General features: G+C 37.4%; 1 protein-coding gene across 1 annotated transcript in view; it reads right to left on the bottom strand.

Annotated features, from left to right (window-relative positions):
- Positions 1-5,836: 5,836 nt before the first annotated feature.
- The window catches only part of COBLL1 (cordon-bleu WH2 repeat protein like 1), a 44,487-nt gene continuing 25,585 nt past the window's right edge, over positions 5,837-24,738 (bottom strand). The window contains exons 8-14 of the mRNA XM_062498253.1: positions 22,480-22,624; positions 21,458-21,526; positions 16,012-16,270; positions 13,450-13,535; positions 10,453-12,059; positions 9,659-9,841; positions 5,837-6,933 (exon numbers count right to left, since the gene is read on the bottom strand). Coding sequence (XP_062354237.1) covers positions 6,847-6,933; positions 9,659-9,841; positions 10,453-12,059; positions 13,450-13,535; positions 16,012-16,270; positions 21,458-21,526; positions 22,480-22,624 — 2,436 coding nt within the window. The 3' untranslated portion in view covers positions 5,837-6,846. The remainder of the gene's footprint in view (positions 6,934-9,658; positions 9,842-10,452; positions 12,060-13,449; positions 13,536-16,011; positions 16,271-21,457; positions 21,527-22,479; positions 22,625-24,738) is intronic.

The raw sequence follows: 24,738 nt of genomic DNA, 5'->3' as shown, positions 1-24,738 counted from the left end.
CCCACTGATGATCAGGCAACTCACATTTCACATCACCTCCAAATTTTGTTTTTAAAGTAATGTAATAGTTACACAAGACACACCTACTTCCTTTTCCTGACAATATGGTCTAGCAGACCCTTCCTTACACCTTTTCAGCCTTCCATCTTTAGTTGGCAGCAAAGTCTTTTATGTCTATTGAACTTCCAAGCACACCTGCAGTTTATAAATACTTTTTTTACTCCAGAAATTTTCTTTTAAAGAACACAACAGCAGAGTTTGAATAAAATGAAAAAAATTAAACTCACCATTTACAAGTAGAGCCTTGCAGCCCATGTCCCCCAGATCTCTCTCTCTCTCATGGTTCCTTTTCCTGAGGGGCCAAGCCCTAGGTGATCTTGATACATAGAGCTTGTGCCTGTGTCTCATGGTAGCTTCCATTAAAGCCCTTAACACAGCTCACAGTGGAGCTCAGACAGAGGTTACACAGATGTGCAAGAGATGGTCAAAGCATGCTTAAAGAGCTGGGGCCACCAGCAGCTCAACTGCCTGCTGACCATTCAAGAACTACCCTGGCACTAGTGCTGCTTTTGAGAAGGGTAGCAGTATGCAAATCCTTGACAGTGAGGCACCTACCTGTGCAGCTGCCTGGGTGCCCAGCTTGCTCCTAGTCCTCTGCAACTGAAAAAGGAAGTTGGCTGCAATCCACTTCCTCAACCTCCTTGTTGCTTTGCTTCACCTCCTTGCTTCACTTAGATGCTGAAGTTTAGAACTGGCATTCATAGAATAGGGATTTCCTTTTTGGTACATGCACTTTGAAACTGCAGGTGGCCAAATACACTCCAGTTAGCAGAATGCAAGTGTTTAATTAGCTTTTAGCAATTAAAGCAATGGAATAGTGTCTGCTGATCAGACCAATCACGCTGTTTAACCAAAGGTGACCAATTGCAGCTCCTTCTGCATTCTAGCTTCCCATTTAGTTCAAGTATTTAATTTTAAAAACTGCAATCAACCTAACTATTTAAGATTTTGTATTGTTGATAAATCAGAGCTAATATAAAGCCTTAAGCAAATGTGAATTAAATTAATTTTTTCTTGCTTTGCCTCTTCATATTAAGCCTGACTATAGCCTGCTTAGATTGTAGTCTTACTTGCTCAGGATCACATGGTGGGGGGGGGGGAAATGAAAAAGAGACATTAAACAGGCAGACAGACACATATAGCTGAGGGGAACTTACAAAATTCTGAGTCCAGCTACAGATTATTAAATATTTTTAAACTAGAAATACTTTAACCATTATTAATATTCTAGTGGTTAATGTACACCAGAATTAGCACACTGAGTACACTAGCACTTGCAAACAGCCACTGTTGGCCACATTTCTTTTTAACAGCTGTTAGAGGTTCCCTAGTCTTAACTCTGCCTCTGCCCTGAGCTGACTGTATGTTCCTTTACTCCTTTGGATGTTCACAACAACATACATAAGCCTAGTCTTTAGTATTCACATTCCTTAAACTATTCTGTCCCTTGTGAAGATTTCCTTGGGTGTCCAGTGTTTTAGCATGTGCTTGTTGCTCTGGCTGGGATGACATCAAACATAACAGGCAAAGCAAAGTCTGCCCTGCTTAGTATTGAGAACAACTAGTAAAATGGATGAAGAGGCTAAAGAAAATTTATCCTACCAGTCTAGAAGACTAGGAATTTCTGGAAATGCATTCTGGTATTGTCTTAACAATGACAGCTTATATACCATGTTTGTTATTTTACTAACAGTGACCCAACTCTCAGTGAAGAGTGTACCAGTTGTTCTGAGAGTATTGAAATTACTAAGGGTAAACTTAAGAATAAGCTTTCCACCCTACCCCTAAAACTCCTTTTATAAGCATTGTTTGGTAATGTGCAGACACTTATGGAAACTAATGCTTTAGAAATCACCAAGCAGATTTGTTGCAACAGAAGACAGTTGTTCTTCACCCACAACAGCTGCTAACAACAAACAACTACTAAAAATACACTCATTTTACAATCACGAACTGGTAACAAGCAAACATCACTGGCATTTGTGTATAATGACACTGCTATGTTATGGGCACAGGACTATTCTCAAAGTTTGGGAAGTTTGCAGAGGAATTAGTAACTTCCATTCCAATTAAACTCTTTAGGATTCCTTTTGGCACTAGGGGTCTATTTCAGTTGGGAAGGATACAGCCCTTGTTATTTCCAGGTCTATACTTGCATAATCACTCTAAAATAATACTAATACTACTACTAAGTTGAAATTTTTCCTTTTCTCTATGCTAAGAGATTTTCTACCATCACTATATTAGCAAATGTGGAACATGCTGTTCAAGAAAAGCTTCCAGATCAAACAAAAGCAAAATTCCTTTTATCTCTACCTCATCCCTTCTCCTTTCCCCTCCCAGTTTTTTTTCTCTTAACTGTCTTGAATAATTTAAGAATAATTTAGTCCATTAACAGTTTTAGTGGTCTTTTCATGGTGGTGGAGGGATGTGGGAAGAGAAGTGTTCATCTCCTCTTTCCCTTAAACACTAGCTGTTGTACTGTTTATGAATGTGAGGTTTAATACAGCTAAAAATGAGAAAACTATACATCTCTTCCAAAGATGCTCCTTGAGACATAAACCGACCAAAAAGTAAATTGCTTGTGTTAATAAGTAGGAACAGATGACAAAAAGTAATGCAGCTTTGTGTACAATATATTGCTATAGACTTGGCAAAGAGTTCCTGTGTTAGTTCCCATATCACATAGCTCCTTCAAGGAAGTCAAAACAAAATTAAGTATTTAAGTTTGCAACAAGCACAGTTTCCCTAAGCTTGTAAACTTCATGTCTTTTTAACAAGGACACCTTCCCTCTCACAAAACTACCTAATCAGAAATTTTAAAGAAAAAGACATCCATCTTAGCTGTGATTTTCAGTTGGGTTGTATAAAATAATCCCCCATAGAAGGCATGCTTTTCAATTAGAAGCTGTGAAACATTTCCATTGATATTGCTACAGCTTTGCTTTGTCACCAAAATAGAGTTCATAAGCAATCTGTCTACAAGTGATATTTCAGCTACACCACCAGCAGCCAAGCGCTAACGGAACACCACAGCTCCAGAACCTCAGACCATTCACAGCATCCACAAACAGTTTTGGGCACTGATTGCAGCAGCTCCTGTGCAAACATCCCGTTTTGACTTCAGCCTCGCAGCCAGTTAACACAGACACAAATTATGACATGTTCCCTCCTGCAAAGAGCTCTATTTGTTTGGCTACCAACCCACCTGCTTTGTCAGTTACATTTAGTCCTTTATCTTGCTGGAGCTGTCCAACACCTCAGAGAATGCAGTCTGGCCAAGCATTCAAGGATGCACACCCTACTTTTCAACAGCACTTTTTCCTTGTTTCTATTTAACAGAACTACTGCAAACCTTTTGGCAACTTAAAACAGGATTCTAAGCAGCTCCAACTGAAAATGTTTGCTTTGGCTGGTAATAGCTACCTGTAATAAAGTTAAAAGTATTAGGTGCTGTCATGTGTGATACCATGCTTCTTGGTCCATAACCACATAATTTTAATGTCTTCCTTGGAGATCATTGTGTTGTATTTTACAATTACAAGTAGCTGGAAAAACTGGGCGACTGATTACTGAATGTACATCCCAAAAATAGAGACACTGCGTGGTCTAATATCTTGCAGCTGCAAAGTATGAGAGCTCTTACCTTGGCCTTACAACCTTTAGTCACAAGAATATTTCCAAAAGTTATCTGGTGATGCTGTCCCAGAAAAACTGCTCCCTTCTCCAGGTACATCTGTAGTCTTAATTTTGTTCTTCTGTAGAATAAATTTAAAAATACCTCTTCTATAATTGCTAACAAGATAATTTTTACTACCTAACTCTCTTTGCTTTGCTAGACCTCCTTAACTTGAAATCCTTGAAGTCTGAACTGTGTACTATGCTATGTGGATACCTGCTGCTTCTTACAAGTAGGTACCAGTAGGTCATAATGCACCTTCACTAGGGCCTGCTGTTGTGTCTGAACAATTACACTGACATTTCATTTACTTCAGTATCCTGATCTTCATTCCTGGACATTTTGACTGCCATGCAAAAGCAAGGGGATTATAAGAGGTATGGCATAACTAGTAGCCTCCTGTTGGAAGATATCTGTGATGCAGGTTGTCCAAACTGTAAGTATTCTTGGGCTCAAAAAATAGTTTGTTTACCCTGCATGTAAGGTATCCACAACAAAAAAGAAAATGCTGTCTAGCTTGGGCTTGCAGTTACTAGAAACACTTACTTGTTACTTGAGCAGAAACATTTTTATGGTTGAATAATGAATAAACACATCATGTTCATCAACAGGCATTTCTCTAGTAGACTTTAATAAAAGAATGTAAGAAAAAAAGCATCTGTAGAAATACAACAGCAAGATTTTAAAAATGTCTTACATATACATGTTGTAAGAAGCAGGAAAGAAAGTTTTGCTAATCAAAAGTGCCAGCTAGTAACAAAAGGTCTCACTGAAGAGTTTCACAGTACTATAGAATGTGTAGACATTTCAGTCAGTTACCAAGCAAGTTCAGTTACAGAAAGAAGAAAACCTAAAATTCAAGCAAAGTGGTTTTAATCTCTGTTACATAAGATTTGCCTTCAGGAGTTCACATGAAAAGGCAGTTTATTTTTAATATATGGGACTAAGATACACATGGTAGTACAGTTTTGTAGTCAAAACTAAAGAATAAATTATGATCATTTGAATTTTCCTGAAAACAAGAAATCAGACTTTGTTGATTTGTTTGAAAAAGTGAAACATCATATATATTTGTATTAGCACAGATGGAGATTAAAATAATTTTACGAAATAACTTTGGTCACCTTGGCAGAGAATACCAACATTTGAAAAAAAACCCTGTAACCCCCAGACACCCAACGTATAAGAAATTCTTCACAATGCAACCCCTTCTCTGGCAGTTACAGATCAGCATGTTGTATAGGGATGCCTAAAACACAAACTCCAAATATCACAATGAGCACAGACTAGAATCCAGGGAGCAAGTTACAATTTTCAAGTCTGTCCCTCAAGATGCAGTGAAATCTAGAATGCAAGCCCCAGTTAGAAACTAGAAAAGCAACTGTATCTTCTATCTCACTATTTTCAAGTGAAGCTTGAAACTTTCTTATGCAGTCAGATCCTGAAACAGATCTTTTCAACTACCATGTGAGTTTCCCCCACCCTTGGAATGAACTCTTGATTGGAAGCAAGAACAAGGAGATGGAGGTGGTAACACAGTGACAAGGGACTAAGATACAGGAGAGAAAACAGGAGAACAGCAGTGAAAAGAATATTAATCAGATCTCTTTATGAATTTTTATTTACTAAAACATTCCTTAAAGAGTTTCAGCATTAAGTTAACACCATAACCTGTAATCAGTAATTGACTCTCTACTAGGAAAGTAATTAGACCTCTTTGAGATTATTGCACAAAAACCTGGCAGCAAACAATTTGAAAATGCACATATAGATCAGTTTTTGGAACTGAATTACATAATGTTTCTAAAGTACAAAATATATATGTTGTTAAGGAATCGAAATTAAATACAACTGCTTGATTTTAAATCAAGTCCAGCATGAAAATATTTTAACATGGCAAATATCCCAGGACTTGCTACATGCATTCACAATGTAGCTATTTCATCACAAGTGTGATCATATTTCCACCCTCTCCCAAAAATGTATGATCTTGACAAGAAACTCAAAATAGATAAACTATAATGTGAAATATTTTCTTTTAATATATATTCCCATTTTGGTATTTAATGCTTAATCTATAAATAGATGTTCTCTGACATAAGCATGATTTATGTGTTTTTGTGCTGTTTTAAGATTAAAATCTTTCATATGAATAAGTCCAAAGCAGTTCATTTCTTAGTTATACTTTGAGTGAAAAAAATATTCTATTTCATTAAGTATCAAAACTGGAATTTGTTATTTATTAGTAAGTAACTATATGTTGATGACTACTTAAAGATATAATTAGTTCACAAAAAGTATTTTTTATCTGAGTGCTAGGTAAATACTATATACAGATATTTAAAGACTAGTTGAGAAGCATCATGTAGTGCTACTGTTAAGAAAAGGTTTTGAGTAGTACAGAAGTTTCCAAAAATTTATGTCCTGATTTTTGTGTGTGTGTGTGCTATCAGAAAAAAAAAAAAAAAAAAAAAAAAAAACCAAAAAAAAAAAAAAAACCAAAAAAAAAACCCAAAACAAAACCAAACTACAGGAGGGTAAAAAAAAAAATACATATTCCCAATTACTCTGCTAGAGGGACAAAAACAACTATTTTTTTACACAGAAACAAAGTATTGCATTGAATTAAGATTCCTACTAATTACAATTGTAACTTAATAAAGTAATATGGAGGCAGCATGTGGTAGATTTAAGTTCATACAATCTGTTAAAGTAATACACAATCGAAACTTAAATTATTTCCATCTAAAACTTTTAGGTTGCTTCCAATCTGCAATTTCAGCATAGTGCTACATACATATTGTTCAGTCTTGAAGGCTAAAATCAAGAACCTTCAATTCTCATTCTGTAAGCAAAGTTCACCTACACCTCGTCTTAAAAATTTTTAGCAGCATAGTCAGCTTTATAAAGAGAAAAAGGCAAAGTATCACTATAATTTACATACTCTAATAATCTTTTCAAGGCATCAAAAGACCCAGCTCGAAATTGTTATAACTGTTGACAAAAATATATTAACATACACTTGCATTTACAATTTCAAAAATCTGCAGTTAGTATTAAGTTGGCCTATGAAGCAGTAGTAAAGTGCAAAATATTTGGTATAAAATCTAGGGATTAGCCTTAGATTCTGTGGAATACAAAGAATTAAGCCCGGCTCTTCCATTGACAGCTATGGTGTTTGATGGAGGACCAACCTGGAGGCAGGATGGAGGGGAAAAAAAAAAAAGAAAGAGAAAAATTATTAGAGAAATGTTAAACTACATTTCCAGATTTTTATCTCTCCACTATGTTGTACAATGTGAATTCATTTAGTGTTTTTCTCATTGCAACAGAAGACCTCCTATGTGATTTCTTAATTAAGCATGCATTCTACAGAAGTGGAAACAGAAGACATTGCTTAAAAACATATTTTATCCTGACTAAATACTTCATGTATAACTATTCAAAAGACATGTAATGTTTAGCCCTTCTCTGCACATGGTTGCAAAGAAGTACTTGAAAAACATCTCTAAACCAAACTTTTTATAAATTATTGAACAGACCTGACTTCTTACTAAATATTCTAACACTTCTTTACATCATAGTAATATTTCTTTTATCAGAAGAAAACCATAACTTTTAGCACAGCTAGCCAAAGCCTGATTTTCAGTGGAACTGTATAACCCAACAGCTCCAACTGGAGTTAATGGGAGCTGTAGATGCTCCACAGCCAGGAAAAGCACATACCACAGCACAGAGTTTACTACACACAATGAAAACATTCTCAAGAGAAAAATTGTTATAAAGAAACCTCACTTGACCCATTTTAGGTCAGTAATTACTGAGGGCCCTATTGAACAGGAAAGACCAGCAAGACAACAGGACACAGATCTCAAGCACTGTATACTCACATTAAGTAAAGCAGGGGGTGAAAAAAATTAAACAACTTGGCAAGTAGTGCCAGGATTTTATTTTTTAAATGACTCTCAGAGCTGCAAGAAGAGAGTATGGTGAGAGGTAAAAAGAGAAGCAAGCCCTTGATGGACATCACTCATTATTCAAAGGGATCAGATTATGACTCCTTTTCCTGACTGCAGCACAATACTGGAAGCCATGAGGTGTATGCATTCTACAAGTCCTCTCAACTCTCAAAAACACTTTTGGGTTCAAAGAACTTACTGATATAAAATGCTTAATTCCTCTGTCCCACTACTGCCAGTTCTCCATGTTAAACACAAAATGAGACCATGTTTTTATTAAATTTGCTGTAGGGCAAAAAAAAAAAAAAATCTCTTTCTGCTGTCAGACATACCTGTACCACAGCATATGCACTCAGAGTGAAAAAAACAGCATGTACAATTTTATGCTTGGCAAAACTTCAGTGAGTTCTTCACTGCATTTTGTTTGTGTTCCGGGGGGTTTTAAGCCTGGTTCAGATTTCTGTACTGCAGACTGCTCTTCTTTATGGTTACAGCTTCTTCATTATTATAATTTCTTCTTTAAAAGTACAGCCCTTTCATCACCCAGTCTCAACATGTAATTTACTGACAAAGCACATCTCCCACCCACAGAAGAGAAAGGGAGAAGAAAACCAATTTCAGTCATAATCTCTCTCCCCTTCCCCATGCCATTTTTGTACCTAGACTGATAAAGACTATATGGGTCAAACACTTCACTAAAAACATTTCTGTTAAAAAGAATGACTAAATAAATAAATGCCATATTATTCAGAATGAAATTATGCACTACAAGAAAAAAAATTAAAAATATATGCAAATAAAATCCAAACAGTATTTCTGGTAGAACAGATTTTACCTCTAACAGAATCTGAACAATACAGCATTTTCTTAATCTTATCCTGTTACTAATATGATTACTGACATGCAGTTAGAAGCAATTCTACAGTGTATTATATACCAGTTTTACTGACTAGAGATCAAACCCTACTTGAGCATGCTTGCAACTTTTCTAGGAAACTCGGTCTTCCTATTCACTGTAGAAAGGATGGGAGATTTACAAGCCTCAGAGAGGCTGTTGCACTACTACACTGAAACAAAAACCTATGAAATGGAATGTTCCACTATCTGATCATTCATTGCAAGATTTTGACCCAAAGGAATCAGAGACTTCCACAAAACAAACAAAAATGTCCCTTGTATCCACCTACCACACTTCATTAGTTTCTTTCAAGTAGAAAAGGGAAGAAAAACAAAAACCTACTGAATTTCTTTGACCTGATTCCTCAAAACAGAATGTAAAATACTAATATGAATTCAAGAAAACCTTGTGAGACTATGACTGTCTGGTTGCAAACTTAAAGCAGTACAGATTTCAGAAATGTAGACTGTTTTACCCAATGAGAGATATATAGGTTAATTTTAGGAAAGAAAGTTTTTAACCAGAAGGGGTAGGGGAAGATGGATTTCCAAGACTGTTGACAAAACATTGAGAAATATCTTGGTTATGATGCCTAAAAGATTAAGGACCTGATATAGTCCAATAAATAGGAAAATCATCTCAGAAAACAGTCTCAGAACTGTGCGCTGTCTGCCTGCAAAAGGTTGCAGCCACTTCAGGTCTAGAGCAAAGCTGCTCAGCAGATTTCTAAAGCCATACCATTTCAAATCGTGTAAACACAAACAAGTCAGATTTTATGGATGGGATACTCAACTGATAACCTAGAGATTTCTGTTTCGTTTCAGGAAGATTCTGTTTACATTTGTACTGTATGAAAATAACAGACAGTTGAAGCTCTGTGGGTGCATTCACCAGTTTATCCTGCAAAATTGACCCTCTTCCCCACCTCCCTTCCCCATTGCTAAGAGACCTCCCGGCAGCAGTTTGTGCCAAAACTAACTGCTTTAGAATCAGGCATTAGTATGGTAATTTTGAAGGAAGTACCATGAGTTCTTTGTTTTGGATGCAACGATGAAAACTCACCCTTTTCAATTTGGCAGCAGCTTCTCCAGAGCGGATTGCAGCCAGCAAGCTCTGGTGGATCTGTTCGGGGTCAGCGCACGGGAGCGTCATCGCCGTTTGTCTCTTAGTGACAGGGCGTGGGTGGTCAGGGGAAGCACCTGACTGTGCCTGACTCTTCTGCTCACTATGCACATGGCTGCCTTTCTATAAAGGGAGGAAATGGAAAGAAAATAAGCCAAAAGCGTTTAATCTGAATCAGTTATAAATGGAAATCTGAATCAACCTGGCACAAGGTTGCATAGCAAACTGCTGCCATTCTAGTGTTTGCCTGGTTCAAGATTTCTGAAATCAGCCACGTTTCCAGCATAGCATATGGTTTCTCTCTCAAGTAATTATGCCAGCAAAACTTCATATCTCCATTCAAGAGTGCTTGTAGCATGACCACTTGAAACCAAATGGATCACACCACTCAGAATTAAATTTAAGAAACCAGCACGCAGAACTATAAAGAAAAAATAATAAGTATTACACAGGATGAATGACTGTCTAATTTACAGTTCTTTAAAGTAGGAGATGATAATTAAGGCAGGAAATAATTATTTCCAATCATCTGAATGATGTTGCTCTCATTTTTAACACTCCCTGCAATCCTGCACTTCATTATAATGCTGTGCTACTGGTGGACACCGCAGGGTGCTTTTCCTGCACAAATACAGCGCTGTCTGACCAGGGAGTGGTTCAGAAGCCAGCCTTCACACCAGCTGCACTTGATGGCACCAGATCCACAGTCAATTAGTATTAGAAATAAAGTTTACCTTATCCATTAGACTATTTTGTGACCCCGCTGTTACAGTCTGTAAGGAAGGACTTTTCACTTCAGGCATAGAGGTAGCTGAGGAGAATCCAGCTGCCAAAGGGACAGAGGAGAGTTCCATTGGCAATTCCTCTCTCAGTGCCTGGCTAGTGATCGTACGTGTCTTATTGAATGATTGTGACCTTTTTACTGCAGATGAGACAGCAAGAGCAAAAGGGGATGGTCTTGAACTAGAGTATGGCTTAGGAACTGCAAAAGTTCTGAGAGTTCTTAGATTCAACGGCGCTGGAGGGCAGGAGGGAAAACTTAAAGGCTTGTTGCTTTTAACAGGAGAGGTGGAAGATTCAATGTTTTTTCCATCATCAACTTTTTCTTGATCTGCAGGAGGAGAGGGAATACTTGTTTTCTGTAAAGCCAGAGAAGTCATATCAGGTGATGAGACTTTTTTACCCATCTCTGCATTCTTAACTTCATTTTGAATTGAATTAGGAGCACAAACCGTGCTTCTGGCAACTGCAGATGTCACATAGTGACCTGAAGCTCTGCGCTGCATCTGCAGATAAAAAGAACTAGGCTTGGTTGTAGGACTTAATGGACTTAATGCATTTGACTTGTCCTGAGTCTCAGAAGAAGCATTTGTATTATCCAAGTTCAGCATCAGTGGGACATGTTGCTTGAAAGACTGTCCTTCCATCTGGTTGCTCTCAGTAGTAATCTCAGCTCCAGAGGTCACAATATGTTCAGAAATGCTGTTCACTCTCTGCAGCAGACCATTTGCTGCTGCAGCTTCATTTTGTGAACCGGCCTGTAAAGGACCCACACTTTTTGACAGATGAGGAATTTCATTTTGCACTATGAATTCCTTGGGGTCTTCCAAAGTAGATACCTCTTGATCCTTATGATCTGATAGAACTTCTGATTCCCAGCTCTTCATCATTTCTAAGAATTTTGGAGGCACTATCTTATAAGTAGTCATCCCAATTTTTGGTATGTAGTCCCTTGTAATTTCATTAGCAGGTTTGGGCTTAGGTTTGGTGTCCTGTCTATAAAAGGGGTGACCTTTTACAGGACATTCTTCTGGAATTTCAGCAGTTGTTTCTGGTGAAGCAAGACCACTGCCATTTATACAGATGTGAATCTGGTCTTTTACTGGAATTACTTTTTTATTAGTAACTTCTTGTGTTTCAAGATTTTGCTCTATTGAAGTATCTTCACTCTCTTGGTGCATTCCATGCATCACTTGAGCAAGGGAGTTGTTCTTATCTTCATCATGTTGAGGGGCCAGTTCTCTAAATGGGGAAGATTTAACACCCTGAGGAACAATAATTTCCTTCTGCACAGTCCTTCCCAAATTGCTGTCCAACGTCTGGATTCCAACATCCTGAGTTTTTACTGTGTCCAAGCCAGTTTGATTTGTTTTGTTATCTTGCTTTTCTGAAATCAGTTGAGGATAATTCCTATGACTTACAGAGATGTCATTTTTACATGCCTGGCAGTTTGATAGTCTGTCAAGATTGTTATTTTCACTAAAATCTACTGTTTTAATTTCGGCTGTCTGAAGTTCTTTCCCTTCTTCTGTTGTTGGAAGGAGTTTTGTATCACTGTGATCTTTAAGTTAAAGAAAGATTACAAAATTAATAAAAATTACAAAAAGATTCAATCTTTCAATTCAATTACATCATGAAGCTCTGCATCCAGTGTATTTAGTAACAAACACTAGCTTCTCACTGATGCTAATATTTTCCCTTGCCCTTTTAAAGGCTATTTAAAGATATGTTTACATTTGACTAATATTGCCAAATAACTGTTTTCTAACTCAGGTATTCTTCTCTAATAAACAGGTTACAAATGCCATGCATAAACTAAATAGAAAAACTAGTCTAGAACAATTTTAAAAGTACTAATGAATTTCAGTTCATTATATAGGTATCAGTGACTTAAGAACTCAAGGACTATTCAATATTGAGTAAGATGCAGTTTTTATTTAGTTCCACACATTTGTGGCTTCTGTTCTTCAGTTTTAATGTTATAAATCTTGTCAACTACACCTTGTGTATTTGTATAAGGAAACAACTGAAAAACATATGGAGAAGAGCAATTTGCCAAACCTATTTTCCCTACCCTTTAGTTGTCTGATATTTCAATTTTCTACCCCGGACTAAACGTGATCATCTCCCAAACACATTAATATTTTAGTCAAATTGTTTAAAACACTTTCATAAAATTGTTTAAAACAACTGAATAAAAATATTGGGAAAATTAAATTCTTCAGGAATAGTCACATGAAGTGGTATTTTATGGGGGGGGATCCTCATTTCATGTATGCTATAAAACGTCAGTTAAAATTTATATCACATATAAACAGGACTTGTGTTGTTATGATTTATTAACAGAGGTGTACTGAGTAGAAAAGACTATAGAAGGCCTAATATATAAATCTGAAAATCAGTGTCACAAAAGAGTAAAATGAAATCAGTCAGGTCACTAAATCCACAGGGAAATTTATGACCCATTAGATGCACAGGATGTCGTCATTTTGTTTCAGATCAGTGTGTCACTTTATTTTATTTGTTCTTAAAAATATTTGCATTTTCATGCAGAAAACTCACCCTAACTTCATAAGCAAAGAACAACCGATGGCTTCTTCTTCCCCAGTGGGATGTGGCAGCCATGTCACCCCATGTGATTACCATGGGGTAACAAAGGCAGGATTACCTTTGTGTCCAGCCTTCCCCCTCCTCAGCACTGTCCCACCCACACCATCTTATAACAGCACAATGCAGCTTTGACTACTACTAAAATAAAAATATATTAAAAACAAACCAAAAAAACCCCAAACTGCAGTCAATTTTTGCCACTTCATCTCAAAAAAAATACAGTAGAGCTAGGGTAAAGAAAATAATCTGATGATAACAATTCAAGAGTTGACTACATAGACATTTCTTCAAAGGAATAGAAAAGTTCAAGCTTCAAGTATTAACAAGTGGGAACTACTCACCATTAGTTTTATTTTGATCTAAAATGTTAAGCTTCCTGTCTGTTTGAAATCCAGCATCCTCACTGCTTATCTTAGTCTGTAGTCCTCTGCAAAGCACAACAGTATATTAAATATGCTGGTACCATTCATTTCAGTAAACACAAGGCATGATGCAAGAGAACTGGCAATATTCTCCAAACACAGATGGACAAAACAGAACCACTCTGCCAAACACTGGAATACTCAACAGAATCAATTTAAAAAAAAAAAAAAAAAGAGAAAATGCTGCCATGATATTATACCAAAATGACATGTAGCTCTACTTGCTTCTGTGTATGCAGATGATCAGTCCTCTTCTCCCCCTCCTTTTGTTTACATGTGCAGTTTGAACAAGACACTTTCCAATAGCAACTCAATTCCAGTGAAGCCACAATGGTTTTCCACTCATATAAAGTTTTCTGACAATGCCCAGTCTAAATTGTGTCCCTGACTTTGTCCCCACCACACTGCATGAGACACTGAGTGTGTATGAACACACCAACTGAGCAGTGCAGACTTCTCAGCAGTCCCTTTCAAGAAACACCTTAAGAACAGCAAAGGAATATACACAAATGTTCCTTGCATACTAAACATCTTGGAAATGCATACAATAGCTATTTACTCCATTTCATGGGAGACAAGAGAACTGCAGAAATGCTGAATAAAAACCTCATCTTTTTGGGGGCAGGAGGACATATTAAGTCCTTGGCTTCAAAAGGTAAATGAAAAAGGCAAAAATACTTAAAATTTCTTTATAAAAAGTTATTAAAAATGTCAAACTTTGTTCAAGATATTTTTATAATATCTAGTTAGAAATACTGGCACTATGAAGATTCCAAATTATTTGCCACATCAAATGCATTAGTTGTCAGAACCAGTGCCTTAAGCTGACACATCTGCTTTGAATCATTTAAAATTATCCATTTCTCAATAACCATCCATGCCTGTGTTGCCTGCATAGTCCCAAACATACTGTAAGTGTCCCATAAATCACTGAACAGGAGTGTATGCTCCCAAAATTATTGTTGGAAGAAAGCTAAAGCTCAGTCCTGCACTCTGTACTCTTGCTTAGCTCCATCCCTTTTAACACAGCTGGGTGACTGAGCTAAAACTATTAACAACAGGCTGAACTAGATTTTTAATAGGAATTAGGAAAAAAAAAAAATCAAAACCCACCAAAACCAAAAGTACCCAAACACCACAGAGTATCATTATAGAAACCAGTGGGTTTGAATTGAAAATTTTGCATATATTCCCAGTTTGATAAAAAACACACGTCTCAAAGTAACTAGATCTTCTATAAAAGATCAAAATTAAGTTCTCCCAAAATATAATGTCAGAAAAACCACACTCCTTATTTTGGAATCCCCAAGATATTTCAGGAAGCAATTGCCAAACTAAAGCCAAAGTACAATCTACCTGAGTGTCACCAGGATAACAAGATGTAAAAGGTTACTACCAGTTAACAGAGGGGAAAGGAAAGAAACATCCCCTGGACAATTAAGCAAACTGACCCAATAACACAGGCTTAATAAATTACAAATTCACGACTATTTATTAGATCCCCAAAGAGGAGAAACACCCAAGCAACTGGGACAATATTCACGAGGACAGAGTATCAAACATTTTTGCAAGGCCACATTTGGCCTTGGACTGACAAAAAAAGTCCCTTCAAATACAAGTTAAGCCTCTTTTTACTACCTTGAAAGTTCTTGGCTACTAGGGCAGTAACACATTTTGGCTTCAGTACAATAATCGAAATAGTTCTTTCAATTTAATTTGGGAACAGTAGCCAGCTTAGTTGCCCCAGGGAACAGAGAAATAGTGAATTACATTAACACAATGGGACTTCTCTGGACAATCAACATTTATTTCAAGCAGGCACTAACTCATGTTGGAAACCTGCTGAGTCAGGTAGTTTAACAAACATGCTGAAGGGCAAAGGTACAGCACCACCAGAAGGGAAAAAGAGCGGTTAAGGAAACTAATGTGTTTATTCTTTAAAAAAGCTGAATTAACTTGTTTTCCTGAGAGCAAATGGATTGAGACAGGTCAAGACCACATATAAGGAAAAGAAAAAATAAAAATTAAAGCCAAAACAAATACGCATGCAATAAGAATCGTACCCAAAAGAACAGAAATGGCTGATGTATCCATTTCCCCCCATCTGCAAGAATGAATTTGTATATTTTTATTTAACTAACCAACCCAATTTTTTTTTTTTTTTTGCAGCATGCTGCTCTAGTAAGTACACTGGCCATTTTAGAGCTGGGTTCAGCTTTTCTGGGCTCCAGCTGTTTGAGTAGTAAGGAAAGGGAAGATTAAACAGAATAGACTGCAGAACACTTCACTGTCATTTTTGTTGAAAAGCTTCATGAATTACTGTGCACAGAAGAGTGCTACAATGAAAGCTAAGCATATTAAAGCTCATTCCTCTTTCACAATTCTCTATTCTGTGCTTCACAATGAAGCAGCACTCAGTATTTTATTTGCCTCCCCCATTGTCCCCCCAATGCTCCTTTCTTTGTCACAAAACGTACTTACTTGCCATCTGTGCTCATATTTTCTTGTTTTTCTTCCTTGAAGCTTTGCGAGTTGTCTATGGGAACACTGCCAGGAACAGGAGCTGATGAAGCAGGATCGTTTTTGTCATTTTCCAGTGGTACCTCAGCAGAGCTGAAGGCTGCAGTAACCTCTCCTATCCCAGGAGATGTATTGGTACTTCCACTGTCCTCTCCCTGCTGCACACCTATCTCTTCCCTTTCATCAATTTCTTCCAGGTTGCATTCTGAGATCCTTACATCTACACTCACAAAATAAAGGAAAAGAAAGTAAAAGTACCCCCAAACCAAAAAAAAAAACCCAAACCAACCCACAGCTCTTAATGCAGGTTGTAGATTCAGAGGGACTGTTCAAGGCAGCCAAAAAATTTTGAAGAAGGAAAGCTATATTTTATAATTCAGGTAAATTTTAAAAACTAATTTAAAAAAGAGATACATTCAGACTTCACAGAACTTTCTTTTCAGCTTCTCTCTTGACACAAGACTATGCTTATCACCATGCTCCTGTCCACCTGGTTCTATATCTGTACCTACTCTAAAACATTTTCCATATTTAACCCAGGTATTAAGATTGTTAAATATATTTTTATCTCATAACACCAAATCTGATTATTTTTTTGCGGTTGCTTTTACCCAGACCTCTTGTACGTCCATTAGCTCTCCAGTGAGTTTTAAAATACACAGTTCCTCTATTATCAGAGTAGGAATGTTCAAGAACTAAAGAGTAACCCAAATATCAATTTTGCCTATGGTTTGAACAAGTTTCACCACCACTATCAGAAGTTTCCCAAAACCATCCTAAGTGTATTAATGTGTCTTGTGCAGTGCTTCATGTTACAGTAGAAAAATAAAGTTAACAGAAAAGTGCTAATCCATAAACATAGTGACATTTGCAGACAGAGCACAGTTAAACTAAAAGGTTGAGTTGCTGGATTAGGCCACAGATAAAATCAGTGTATTTGAACTAATAAATACACCTGATCAGGGTACTCCCATCAGCTTTGGGTACAGTGACACCTGTTGGGAACAAGTCTTGCACTTGGACAATTAGGTTTCAGTCTAAGTAGTATCAGTAAATTTCCAAGCATAAGCCAAAGTCAACAAAGAAAACAAAAAGGAATACTGGAAAGTCACAGATTCCAGAGTGAAAAAAATTAGTTAGCCTGACTTTTTTTAGTGACTCCAGTCTACAATACTTCCAGTAGAAGCACCTCCAGAGAAGTACAGTGTTACAGAAAAGTAATAAGAGGATGAATGCATTGCAGAAAGGCTCACTACAGAACAGAAACTTCAATGTTTACAAGAGGGTCAGTAGCTAATATTACCAATCTTTGGTAATAGCAAAGATACTCATTCAGAATTACAGAGAAACTACAAAAGACAAACATTTTACTATTTAATTCCTGGTTTTGCATTCCAATCTTGTAACAGTGTTTTGTAGTTACACATTAAACAATGTGATCAACACATGCCATAGTGCTGAATGCAGAGTGGATTTGGATCCCCAAGGAAAGAAAGGCAGGACTGCAAAGTGGTGCAGATGATCTCTTTCCATGTGGTTTCAGCACAGGTACATACAAATATGTCACACTGGTATTACAGGACTCCTACAGGTTTACTAGTCATAAGGACCTTCTCATCTTTTCATTGTCCATCAACCCCTTTTCCACCTAGGGAAAACTCATACCCAGCAACCTCATACTTTGGGGGATCATTTTCGTGATGGCAGTATCATTTCATGTATATATATATATATATATATATATATATATATATATATATATATATATCAAAATGGACAAACAAAGCATAACGAATGTGAGCAAACATTAAACCAGCTACGATCATCCCACAGCCCATAGCTGGCTCTCTAGGACATTGCCTCCTTCACTGGTGAGAACTAGCTATTATGCCATGGGCCTGAGCCATCATCAGCTACAGGAACAAAGATTGAGATTTTCAGTCTAAATGCTCTATGGAAACCTGAATTATACAACAAAGAATAGCCAGGACTTCTGACAGGAGAAATGGAAGCATTCTGGGGCTGCTATGGCTTTGTGCCCAGGCACTGCTGTCATTTCTCTGCTGCTTTTCCTCTGGAGAGCAACGTAACAAAGACTGAGTTGTATCTCCTGGGATGGAAACTTAGCTTGGGCTGGTAGGAGACATTCCTGCTATGTGAAAGTCTGTTCTTTGCTGTGCTAGAAACACTTCCAAGTGTTGGGGTGGACTAACCTGACCTACAAATGGATAATACCAAACAAAAACAGGCCTCACACTTCAAAAATGCTCTACCTCGTTTGTCAGCACAACATCAGCCTTGCTTGCTAGTGGATTTTCATCTGTTACTGGGTCTCATTTCAGACCTGGGCCATCGCTGCTGCAGCAGAGCAAAATCTGAGCACATTTGAACGCAAACAACATTTAACAACCATCTTTCACTTACATCATTCAGGTAACTCCCTAGGGGAGCAGTTCTGATTCTGATTTGTTTCCAAACCCTCAGTCTATAGCTTTTACATGCAATGTATTTTTAGGAAGAACTTACAGCAATACTGACTATATACTGTTGCCTTATTGCTTATACCCCCTATCCATAGTTCCCTATGTAATATAAATTGCATTTCTACCTGCATATAATTTACTCTCCTAGAACATTAGTCACTGGGTTTTGAGTAGCCCTAAACCAGTAGAGCTAGTGTGTCACTGTGAAGGTAGATACATAGATAAGTACACACACCCCCCATGACTGACATAACAACTGCAAGTCTCCTTTGAGCAGTAAGAATACCCTTTGCCCAGCAGAGAACAGGCTGGTGCTTCTCTGTGAGTTCTCATGTTTGTAAGCACCAGAGCTGGAAAGCCTGACTACATCATGCAAATCTGCTCTTGAATCAACAGCCCCTAACAAAGTACTTAAGAAATACTGTAACCAATAGGATTATATCAAGTGATTTGTTTGATGGAAAACTTCAAGAAAATCTCTAATTTCAAAATTTGTTTTGAATACTGTTTTACTGTCTTTCCTAGAAAAAAAAAAACCTAAGCATTAATTAAACTTTGGGAAGGTGAACAAAAATCATAATTGATAAAGACAATTGTTTATAATCCCAAATGTTCACATTACTTTTCTGTCAATGTTTATTTCAGTAGATGGGTGTCTTTGAACTACTTTTGTCAAGGTACACACTGTTTTCACATCATGGGAAAACTGTGATTTCACAAGAGAAATGTTGCCTATTCCATACTATATAGCTCCACTTCATGTGTGTGAGTCTTAGTGGTGCATAGCTAACAGACACCAAATTGAACATCTGCAGTGGTTCATTTTAGGGCAAAAGGTAATACTAGATTTGCACCTTAGGGTTTTTTGCTTATTTGCTGAAGTAGCACTGCATAACAGAACCCCTCTGGAATGCCAGTCACAGCTCAACAAAAACTCACAATGCTTCTCAGATTCCTGACAATCATAGCAGTATTAATCCAAATGGAAGGAACTCCTGGGTTTTTGTAAAGTTACAATTATTTCCACCTTTAAGTGATACTGAGCTATTTTATCCATTTAAAACAATGCCCAAACATGGATAATTTTCAGACTAGGAATAGGACAGGTGTGCTGCATCTGATTTTGCTGTGGGTTAATATTGGTTCTCACAGCATGAGGGACTTTTCTAAAAGGACCCTTTACACACGGGCCTCAAGACAGTTTCAGAGATGCCACCAGAGAGCAGCAGTATCCCATGAGAGAAAAAAAGAGGCAATGAAGCTCTGCTATGTGACTTCTATGTACATTTTAAAAAACTGCAGTACATTAAGTCTTCAGCAAAGGACACTGAATGAAGACATGAGGAAAACTGGAAACTGAAGATTGTCACTAACTGCAGAGGTAAATCCAAGGGCTCAACACAGACTGCCCAGTAAAGATTATTATCTTTTTCTATTTCTTTCCATTACAGCTTAAATTAAAATACTAAATTACAGAATTCAAATGTCTCAAGCAAAAGTTTCTAAATCTATGGAAAAATCAACAAGCCATTCCTTTGAAGTCCAGGGTTGTTTATCTACACAGCATTTGGACATTACAGTGATGGGAGAGGCAAAACTTCTAGAACAGATCAACAATCTTAAGACAGAAACAAGAAAACAAAAAAACTTGATTTAAAATCACAGTATGATAAATTTGCTCATCTTAGACCCAGTGCATGTAGATAGCTTTCCACACACGAAATTCGGTACTACTAAACAAACGACTCACTCAGAATTGATTATTCTCTTTCATCTGCTACAACAGCTAGGACAAGGAAAGGTTACAACTTTGTTAGATCTTCAACCCCACAATGTATGTTCCTACTCCCATTTATTACATTACATATTGTTTCTACTTAATGTTTTTTTCCAATCATTTACATAAATTGCCTTAAACACAAAACAAGCACAAATTTACTAATTACTGATTTTTTATTTTTCCCCTCTTGCCAGAGACCTAGCATCCTAGCAGATTATTTTTTCAGCTCTTGTGGTACATTTTTGTTTTGTCACTCCAAACAATTTGACGGGCATCCAGAATAAAACAGCTGGAAAACAACTCAAAAATTCCTGTCAACTAGCACAGTAACTGAGTGCTTAGCTTCCTATAACAACAGAGGCACTCCACAGGCTTAGCATTTATATACTTCATTCTTATTAAATGCATTGAAGAGTTATTTTTTCAGACTGCACTGGCACTGATTATTCTAAAAGCTTTTGCAAATTTTACAAGACTTCTAGATGTTGTATCTTATAACTGAACTCTATAGTCTGGTGCTTACAAACAGTAGTATTTCACAGTACAAACTGCATAAATTTAAAAAAGCATTATGTTCAGCAGCTAAATAACTGTATTTTAAACTGCTCTACTTTGATATATCACATTTTTCCCATAACACCCAACAAATAATTTAATGTATAAACAACTATTTATGCATTCCGTTTAGATTTACAACTTATGTTTTCAAAGGCTGTTCAGATGCCAACCAAAAGCCAGGCACAGATTTGCTCCTGCCCCTATGTTATGCTGGTCAAGGGCAGCACAAGGCAGGGTTCTAAAAACAACACTGGGCTTTAGCTTTTGAAAAGCTTGTTATGAAGTACAAATAAAAATATCACAGAAATTCTGGATAGTTTTCTCTCCTTCCTCACAAGTTACAGAGAAGAACAGGGATAATGTTTAGTTTATTAAATGTAAAGCACAGATACCAATACAAAATATATTGCATTTTTTCTGTACACAACAAAGGTAAAATATCCTTATTTTAGAAGGAAAACTTAATTGAACAGAAGCATTAAAATTAGTTCTATACTTATGACACATCTACAGTAATTTATTGCTATGAATTATCATAATTTGCTATGAAGTAAATTTTATCTGGATTTTTGTAGAAAAAACCAACCTGTTTCAGGCTTCATTTCAGTGGCTCTTCCTTCTGCTTTAGTGGAGGCTGATTCTGTTGACTCTGTTACTGCAAAAATGAAGCAACAACCTTTACACCTCTGTTTCAGCACCAACAAAAGTTCTAGATAAAATATTAGATTGTGGTCATACAGACTAGTGATTTCTTCAAGAAACTCCTCTGAAGCAACTAGTGCTCATTGTCACATTTTCCAGATATTTTAACCTCAACTCTTCAGTATTTTTGACCCAGAAAATGGAATTTTTGATCAAACAGAAGAATTGCAAGAAAACAAGTGGACTTTCTCTAATCTTGTTCTAGTTAGTCCATTTGCTATTATTACACTTTCTGTGATCCAGAGAAGCCAGTCTTTTCTCCCCACCCCAAGTAGTCCACCTGAGTAACATGAACACAAATCAATACTTAACCTAACTAAAATTAATTTGGCATTGTCCGGGTTTTTTTTTTCCAATCTGCCTGCTCTAAATACCTCTCACACTTTCTCACACTTGTGGGAAAATAACAGAAGATTGGTGAGGAGGATTGCAAACACACTCAAGAGACTTGCAGTAGGGGTGCAAAACCCCTCATATATGATAATTGCTGCTTAGCCTTGTGTGTTTGACAAGTGGAACACCTGTGTTCAGATAATATAGGCGTGTGATGGACTCACAAGGCATCTTATGGGACATGCTGGAGATTCCCGCCCTGTTGTGGGAAAGATCAAAGCCCTGTGGTAAATACACCTGTGTGAATCCCTGACACAGAGGGAAGGGAGCAGGTTTGGCCATCATTTGGCATGGACTGAGCTCCGTGGTGCCAGTGATCCCCCTTGGGTGCCTCTGCCTGGGTGCTGTTTCCAGGCTTCCCCGTTGGTGAGGAAACAAAGATAAATGCATTCTTTGCATCTGCAGTTTTGTGGCTGCCCACTTGAGGTTCTTATCTCATAAGGTGGTGTTGCTTTAATGCTTAGCCAGCTATACTTTCTGTTGCCTTCCAATTAAACAGCATAAAAAGATTACCAGGCTCATTACTGGTTTCACTTTGATCTTCTGGTGCTCTGGAGGGTGGTGAGGGCGCCTTGCGCTTCATCCTGCGCAGAGAGGAGTTCACAGGAGCGGTGTCACCGAGCACCAGGGAGCCTTTCCTCACCAACCCCACAGGGGCCTGGCAAGGGACACAGGGCAGGAACATCAGCAGCAATCAGTGGAAAACAGGCAAATAGCTCCAGTAATTACTCTCCAGAAGTATTTATAATATATATTTGGGAAAGAGAGAATGTATTACCAAACTTACAGCGTTTTTCATCTTAAATCCTCCAAGGAGTTGTTTTGTTTTTTTTTTAAATAAAAAATACTTTCTCAAGTAATTGAATATATTCACAGAGGTGCAACATAGTGCAATAAAAGAAAATCACTTGTTACCTGCCATGGAAAAGAGAATTTGAATTCTTTTATGACCAAAGGCTATTCTACAAACCCAAAATAAGTATTTTCTAAAAGTAGCTAAAATCATTGTGGAAAGAAGTTTCAACTACACCGCCCCCACAACAACATAACAGTGTTTCCTTCTCCACTCTTTCAACAGCAGTCCTAATTGGCCTGTATACATAATTATCATTAATTTCTTTCACTCACTGAAATACCTGAACTTTCGTAAAAATGTTTGGAATGCCTGATTTCAAAACTTATCAAGTACAACCGTCTCATAATATTTAACAAAGTTAAATTTGGTACGTTGCAAAAAAAGTTATAGTACCTACTGATGTTACAGCATAGTAATGTCCTCATTACTGCAGCAAAGTAAAAAATCTTAATTCACAAATAATCAAAACAACTTAAAAAATGGACAAAGGATACCTGCTGAAGACCTCATTTTTATCATATAGCTAACCAATTGCATTTTAAGCTGTTTTAGAAACACATTCTCTGTCTCAGAAAGACAGTGGTTGTAAATTTGCCTGCCATTCTTAACTACAGTTTGCCTTATACTGAAGAAAATTACATCCACATCTACTAGATGGACAATGTTCAGAATTCCAGCAACAAAAGAATGCATTTTGAAACTGGACACAGCTGCCTGTTTCTGTAGTAATTCTGATTCCTATCACTACTCAACAATATAATAAAATCCTGCAGTGACATTCATTTCTGTCTAGAAGGACCCACACAGCAGTTGGGTGTGGGGTCATCTCCAGAGAACTTCTGTGTGCTTCAATTAACCAGCCCACTTCACAAAGCACAATATCAAGGAACAGAGAAGACATAAAGGCACCTACATATTCTTGTTCCACTGACAATTCTTTCAAAACATCCGACAATAGAATTGTTGACCTTGTCAATTTCCATGGAAAAAGATGCTTATCATTTAGAAAGCTACCACTGAACAAATATCCAAAGATTCCACAGTAAGTGGGATATTCAGGACAAAAAGCTAGAGTATTTGGTTGTATACAATCAAATCTATAAAGAAAATTACAACAGAATAGATACTGGCACAAGGTGTCTGTCAGGCAGTGTTTGCCTAAGAGGCAAATCCTGTGAGATTGCAGTACAATACCTGAACGAACAGAGCTTTGAATGAAAAACTATCCTCTGAGCCACCCTGGGCACCCTCAGTCATCTGCTTTGTCCCACCCCGGGATCAGGTACAACAGATCCACAATACTGCACTGTAAGGAGCACCACTGCCCGAAAAGGTACACACCATTCCATCCATCACTGCGCTGCCAAAGCAAGCAACTCACACCTTTTACAGCAAAGCAAGAGTCAGGGTTTAAGAGAGAAAACACAAAGCACAAGGTGAAACAATATTTTAAGAACACCAGAGGATAGGAACACGGCACTCCTAATTAAAAATACTTGCATGCTTGAGCAATTTTTAAACAACTCGGTTTCTAGATTAAAATGTCGCGCAACAAAAAACACTTTACACTTCTATAATTTCTTATTCACAGTTCCAAAATAGTTCTTTGAAAGTGAAATAACTAATAGTATTCAGCCTTTGAACTTATTCAGGAGGAGATATCAAATACAATATAATTTCCCCAAATGAGGCTTTTTCTGTTGCTGAATATTTCCTCCTCGCAGTTGGGCAGTTGTGTCTGTCTCCTCTGTGGCAGCTGTGCTCAGGCTGCAGCCCCCCTGCTCTGCTCAAAGCCCCATTTCCCCGTCCCAAGGTGCGCAGCCCTTGTGGCTCGCACGGGCTCCCTGAGCGACGCGGCTGGCACCGAGCTCTGCGCACCCTCGGCTGAGCAGATGTCACCAGAGTTCCCTTCTGCA

The sequence above is a fragment of the Cinclus cinclus genome, chromosome 9 (genome assembly GCF_963662255.1).
Source record: "Cinclus cinclus chromosome 9, bCinCin1.1, whole genome shotgun sequence".
Classification (NCBI taxonomy): Eukaryota; Metazoa; Chordata; class Aves; order Passeriformes; family Cinclidae; genus Cinclus; species Cinclus cinclus.
The sequence above is the reverse complement of the archived record's forward strand: the minus strand, read 5'-3'. Positions and strand labels throughout refer to the sequence as shown.